The 6,966-nt window shown below is 38.4% G+C and overlaps 1 protein-coding gene across 1 annotated transcript in view; it reads left to right on the plus strand.

Annotated features, from left to right (window-relative positions):
* The window catches only part of TRDMT1 (tRNA aspartic acid methyltransferase 1), a 29,535-nt gene extending 23,823 nt beyond the window's left edge, over positions 1–5,712 (plus strand). Inside the window, exons 10-11 of the mRNA XM_071560260.1 lie at positions 322–451; positions 4,657–5,712. Of these exons, the coding sequence (XP_071416361.1) occupies positions 322–451; positions 4,657–4,757 (231 nt within the window). The 3' untranslated portion in view covers positions 4,758–5,712. The remainder of the gene's footprint in view (positions 1–321; positions 452–4,656) is intronic.
* The last annotated feature ends 1,254 nt before the right edge of the window (positions 5,713–6,966 follow it).

The following is a 6,966-nucleotide window of genomic DNA, read 5'->3' on the forward strand; positions in this document are numbered from 1 at the left end:
TTGTGTGAACAGTCTGCTGTTGAGTTATACTGAGTCACTGTCCTGTTTATAGTTCTTTGATTGCCTCATTAGCTATCAATGTAGCTTAAAACTGGAGGAAGAAATGATGAGTGCCCTCATGGCAACATTGATTTCTTTCTTCCGAGTGTGTATGTTTAGATATTTGCTGCAAAAATACAATGCCAGTTACACTTTCAGGCAAAACATGTTATTGTCTTAGGCACTGTGACAATTAAAGAAATATTCTCTCAAGATGTGACTGTAAATTTTACATATTTGGCGTGCCTTGATGATATCTCTTGTTTTGGGTATTCTTCATAGCTGGAATCAGTGTTTAAACACATCGAGGAGTTAGGAGAAGAAGAGAAGCTTATGAAATTGTCAACACTAAAACTGAGGTACTTTACCCCAAGAGAAATAGCAAATCTTCATGGATTCCCTTTGGAATTTGGTATGTGCTGCTAAGTACCCATTTCTACATCATTCTTCAGAAATGCCAATGTATTTTTTTTTACTGAGGACTAATACATTTCTTTTATTTTACAGGGGTTTTTTTGACCTTTCAGTTCTGATTTATTCTTCTTATTTGGCTAACTTTGAATTTCTCTGAATTTCCACTAGTTTTTTAATGTTTTGAAAGAGTCAGCTTCTGTGGTTAGGTTTGTCTTCACAAGCTAAGAAAAAAGTTTTGACATGAGAAGAGATCTGTTACTGAATCATAATGACAAAATACCTTTGTTTAACATAGAAACTATTTGCTCAGCTGCCAGTGTTACTCACAACTGTGATAAGTCAACATATCCTGCCAGTTTAGGGGGTCTGTTTGTGGTCCTGAGTTTTAGCTGCTTGCTTTCTCCCATCCACACATTTGCAGCTGCTGACAGAAAGAGTATTTCAGAAGATACAGATAGTTCTTTGTTCAGTACTAACCAATCTATTAAGTCATCTCTATTTTCTAGAAGAGGCAGCCTTAGCCCTTGGTCAGTTAATTTTCTAACTGTTTTTGTGAGGAGGAAGGAGTCGAGGAACCCTGCTGCTACCGGCAGGAACACCTTCCACTAGACCAGGCTGCTCAGAGAGTAAGACAGCACTGACCTTGAGTAATTTGTTATTTTTCTTTGACTTCCTCAGTGACTTAGAGTTCTGAGGAATGCAGCTTGTTTCTATATATTTCCTTCTTTTGCAGTTTTAGTTTGTCTTTTCATTACTTATTATATTCCAAATTGCTACATTTGAAGAACATTATCAGGGCTGCACAGTGAAATGCTAGAGTTGTCAGCACTGAGCTTACTTGTTTAAGAGTATTTGCAGGAGTGTGCTGTGTTGACTTACATGCCAACACACAGTATTTTTTCATAGCCTCTCTTCTTTAATAGATGTGTTCTTTTTGCAGACAGCCTTTCTCTTAGCACAGCTCTGTTCCCTGTTGATGTAGGCTGATGTCAAGATAATTGAGCTAAACAGAACTGCATTGGACTTTTATAGACTTATCATTCTGTTCAAGATCTCTTTGGAGCACAGAATTGCCCATTTTCTTCTTTTTTTAAAAAAAAACACCTGGTGTTTTCCATATGTTAAATCAGTCTCTGCAATATCACTGAGAGATGTGCAGTAGTGTTAATGTTGCTTGTATTTTACAAAGGAAGAATTGAGACAATGGAGAAATTTATATTTGGAAGACTCCATTAATTTAGGGTGAGCAGTTTACAAAACTCACTTTTTAGTATTTCACAGTGCTTGGGGTAATACCATGCTTTCTGTTCAGAGCTCATCTTCAGGGACAGCTATGATGTTCAATATTTTTGCAGACCAGAACTGAACTCTTAAGAGAAGTCAGGCTTCTGAATTTGAGGATCATCAGACCATCACCATCTACAATGTGCTCATTTAGCAGACTTGTCTTTTGCCAGGTGGGAACTGTGTAAGGAAGGACTGGGAGAGATTCCGCCTCTCAGAGGACAGTACCCTTATGCCATAATTATGGCATTTGTTATTATAATTGCTTTACAGTTCTTGCAGTTCTCTGCCCTCTCTATACTAGTTTTCTGACTTTCACAACACTTAAAGCAAGCCTCTCTCATCCAGTGTCTTCCTCTCACATACTCTGATTCATAGGCAGAACAAGCTTTCTGCACTGCTGAGTCACAAGTCTGACATTTCTCTGTGTATAAAACATTTCCCACTTTTTGCTTAAAAAAGTACTACTTGACTGTAGGCTGACTGAAATCTTTCATGATTTTAGGTACTATAATCTCAGTTTCTTGTGAGAATTTGCAAGCTGTGGGGTTTTTTTGACAGAGGATATATTTATGGCTGCAGCAAAGGGTGTTCCCCTCACAGTGTTTCTGCCATATTAAACTTTAAGTCATTTTTGTGAAATACGGTATTTTCAGAGAGAAATGTGCTATAATTTCTCTGCTCTTGTGTTCTGTAGTGACAGCAGCATTTTCAGCAACAGAAAGCCTGGAGATGTACCACTGCAAATATGTTGTTAGTCCAAGAAGCTAAAGAATGAGAAAACTATAGTAAGCTGAAAAGTATAGTGAACAGACTGTCAGGAGCTTTGTAACACATGCTGTTACTAGCTGAAGCTACAGTATCCTAAGGAGAAACATGACTGTGCCTAAATGGTTCTGTATTTTAACAAGTTGATGACCTTTTGCAATATGTGAGGTCCAGAGTTAAAGTCATTCTTAACATTATCAGATTTATTTGTGCTTTTAACATCTAAATGTATAAATAGTAATTGCACTATAGTTCAGTGAAATACTGCAGTCATTTTTCTTATTCCCTCGTGTGGGTCCCAAAGCAATATCATTAAAAGTGATCAGAGCATTCTTGCACCTGTGACCTGCTTTCATGAGGGTGATGTCAGGATATGCATTCCATTTTTCTTACTAGCAGTGTATGTAAGCTGTTAGGAAACAAAAGCCAGCACAGTGCAATAGTCAAGCCCACAATATCATCAAGTATTGTGCATGACCTGAACAGTTCAGTGAGGGCTGTGCTGCGAATGCCAGCGTACCATGAGTTGTTGAATCTGACCTGATGCAGGCTACTCTTGAGCCAAGAAGATAGACGGTGCAAGATAATGCTGACAGTCAGAGGTTGGGGCCCTGGGATAGAGGAAACCCTGAGCTCTGAAAATTAATTCTTGGCTTTCAGTTGCCAAGAGGTAGAAGGAGCAACTGAAATTTTCAGGTTCAGATATGCTTCTTGGGCTGTAAGTGCACATACACGTGTGTGTGCATAAATACGTATTTATTTTAATATGCTGCTTTAAGTTGCACTGATTCTGTACCTTTTCATTGATGGAATGTGAAAACTCCATCTAAGGAAGTGTGTGTGGGAGTGCAAGTGATTGTTCCAAAGAGAGAACGGTTGCCCAAATGTGAGTGCCAGGAAGCTAGGCAGAGTGGATGGATCTGGCAGAAAATGTGTTTACCAAAGCAGTCCACATTTGAGGCATTAATAATTGGCAGAGAAGGATGGAACAACTCCTCCCAGGCACCACCTCCTCCTTAGAGTGTCCCTTGGCTCAACAACTGTCCAACCACATTCTCTCCTGAGCTCTCTGGAAGAGAATTTTTTTTTCTGAAGTGCTGTGAAAATTTCAGATCATACATATCACTACTTGCACCAACAATGTGCTTATTCATCCCAGCTAATTACTGTGGTGATGACCTCAGAATCAGGTGTTTATTTTTAGGGAATGATCAAATAATTGAATGCAGTCACATTTCAGCAGCTTAGTAAATGACCCTCACAGTTAAGTCACCACTGCTGTTCATCTTTCACTCAGGTTAAAGCAAATGCACTTTACCTCACCGGTGGAGTAAAGTGTGAGTGCAAGCAAGGACAGTGAGAGCAGACCAGCTGGCAGTTCATTCTCAGAAGCTTGGTCACTTTGGCAATGCACTGAGTACACACCACAGCCCTTTCACAATACTTGGACCATTTTAATTTTTTCTGTCCCTCCCTTCTTTCTGCCAATCCATGCACTAACCATGTAAAGGACATTTCTGGTGCTGTCTTTAGTTCTGAGTGTGTTTAATAGGGTCAGCATTGAATTACATGGAAAACTGTTTGGCTGCTTCATCACTCACTGAATAAGCCTTGGTCATCATTTATCTGCTGGTGGTATATTGCACTGTGAGACTCTTGTGATTTACCTGAACTGGCTAGGGGCGCTCAGGTGGGAAGTACAATATAAAGCTTATTGTGAAGTGTAGTTGAGTCCATTTGCAGAATCGTCACATTTTCTTTCTGCTGTGACTTTGTTCTTCTGTGAATGTTCTCTAGAGCAGCAGTTGTGCAGTGGTTTAGCTGCTACTAACCCTTCCTGAGACTGCTGGAGGTTTTGAATTCTGTGAAGGGAAGGTAGATTGGCATTAGTTACACACTAGGGGAATGTTTTGAAGCTTCTTGTGAAACCTTAGAGATAGCAGTATTGCCAACAGAAGAACTGATCCCAATCCAATGAATTGGTTCAGAATTGGTTTTGTAACTTTATGAATTTTTGGGAGGGATTGGGAGGGTGAACCCCGCTGCAGTCTGTGATAATTGCATTAAGAACTGTTCACTGAAAAATGGAGTATACTGAAAACTAGGAACAAACCCAGAGTAATGATGTTGCACTTTATGTTTTTGTTTTAGGCTTTCCTGAAAAAGTAACAGTAAAGCAATGCTATCGTCTTCTGGGAAACAGCCTCAATGTACATGTGGTGGCAAAATTGATCTCCATTCTACTTGGATAATTTAGAACCTGAATCTGATGCATATAGACTGGTGACAGAAAATACTTCCATCTTTCAAAAGAAAGCTGATGGAAGCTGAACAAAAATCAGAGCTTACCAAAATAACTGTGCAGACATTTTGCTGAACAGTTCCAGTATATTTCTAAAAACTTGCTTTCATGATGGATTTGAACTGTAGGGGTGTTTTTCTTAAATGGAAGTTTCCAGGACTTGATTGCTTTATTTAAATGTCCTTTTTACTTTGCAAAATGAAAAAGGCAGCATTTACCAATACTTCAATTAAAATGGATAAGACTGTTTTATTTTATCTTAAAACCATTTTCTCAGTAGGGTATGAAAAGGCTCAGTTAGAACTGTTTTCATTAAGTGAAGAGACAAAGTTCTACATGTAAAATGTCTTTATCTGTAAATACGAGTTTTCCATTCTGAAAAGATTTACTGTATATATGTTTGGAACTTTTGATGTGCATTTTGTAGCTCATGAAACTGTTAAATTCAGTATTTTGTATACAATTCTTAAGAAAACACATCCTTACTGTATAGTCCTCTCATCCTCTCTAAATGCTTGTAATATTCTGGAACGCAACTGTATCTGTCTGAAATGATTTGTTTAGGTGCAGCTGAATAAAAATATTTCAGGATTATGACAGCCGTGACAATAAGTTGCCTGTTTCTGTTCTCATACTATTCAGGAAAAATCATTGCTCCTTACCAAAGACTACACATAAGAGACACCAAAAATGTAAAAGTCCCATGTTTAGGTTCCTATGGCATAAGAACTGGAGAAAAGCTGTATGATCTGCTTCTGAAAATCTCTGCATGAAACTCGATGGTAGTACTGGGATTATATGGAATATATGTTGCGATGAAACTGCTGCATGTGGCCATCCAAAGTGCCACTGTTGTACACCACCTGATAGAGCGCACTGAATGTTTTCTTAGTCAAGTCTTGTCAGTTTAATATCTCTTAAGTAATACAGAAAATGATGGGAAAACTGAAAACTCTAAAGAAGCATGTGTTCTGGTTGTTATTTTTCTTTACAGGTGATAATACATTGGAATCGAAAGAAAACAAAGCTTGAGGGAGAAAAAGGTGAGATGATACCTAGTATGCATCCATTATGGAGCTGATGTGGCACAAAACAAGAATTTTGTAAATTGATTGTTGTTCCTGTGCACCAAAGCATTAAAAGTTCCCAATCCTAAAAAGAATGATTTTCCTTCCCCCCTCTACCCCCAGCCTGTGGGATGACACAGGAGCAGTCATGGCACATCGCATCTGGGCTTGGTAATGCAGGAGAAACTCAAGACCATAGAGAACAGAACTGCTGTAGTAGCTGCTGCAGCTACTCACGTCTGTCAAAGGGAGTGTGTGTTGCTATTTTGTGCCATACTTTATCTTATGCTGACTCCTGTGTATTTTTTCTTCTGTGTTGGGATGTTCCAGCTGTAAAAGAGAAATGGAAATGGTTTCTCCTTCAGGAATTCTGGGCTAGGTTCTACAGCAGGGTGAGGTTGGCCTCTGTCTTTACCTGGTCGCGTGTAGTACTGTAATGGCAAAAAAGTACTAGACTAATGTCAGTCTGTGCTGGCTTCTAAATTGCAAAGAGCAGGTGTGGGCCTAACAACCATAGGGATCTGTTCACATAGTGGTTATTGTGTAGATTTATCAGCCACATCAATGACTCGTACCTACATGGTCTTGTTCTAGGGAGAAAAGTAATATGAAGATCTATTCTTATCTAACATGATCCAAACATTGATATGAAAACAAAGAATATGAATTTTATGTATAAATTGGAATTTCTGCTAAATCATGTGAATAGTCTGTTCATTTTGCCTTGCTATAATATTTGGCAAAATATTGCTATTAACAATTAGTTTTCAATTCTTTAATGTGTAAAACATATTTTAATGATTTCTATGCCACTTGTAAGCAAGCAGTATTAGAGTTAAGTTGAAACTTACCTAGCTGCTTCTAAAACTGATACAGTAGTATAGCCTGTTAAAAACTGACAATGAATTTTAGTTCAGTGTGATTGTGAGGACTGAAATCTGTTTGCTAATCCAAGCTGTTTCTGACGGAAATACTTTGAAAGAACAGGTTTCAGAGTTGTAAATATGTGTGTATTTTACCCCACTAACCCTGTAATACCGGTGCAGCTAAACTGAGAAACTGCTTCTTATCCCCTTGGTTTGTCATTAATGA

The sequence above is a fragment of the Pithys albifrons genome, chromosome 7 (genome assembly GCF_047495875.1).
Source record: "Pithys albifrons albifrons isolate INPA30051 chromosome 7, PitAlb_v1, whole genome shotgun sequence".
Taxonomy (NCBI): Eukaryota; Metazoa; Chordata; class Aves; order Passeriformes; family Thamnophilidae; genus Pithys; species Pithys albifrons.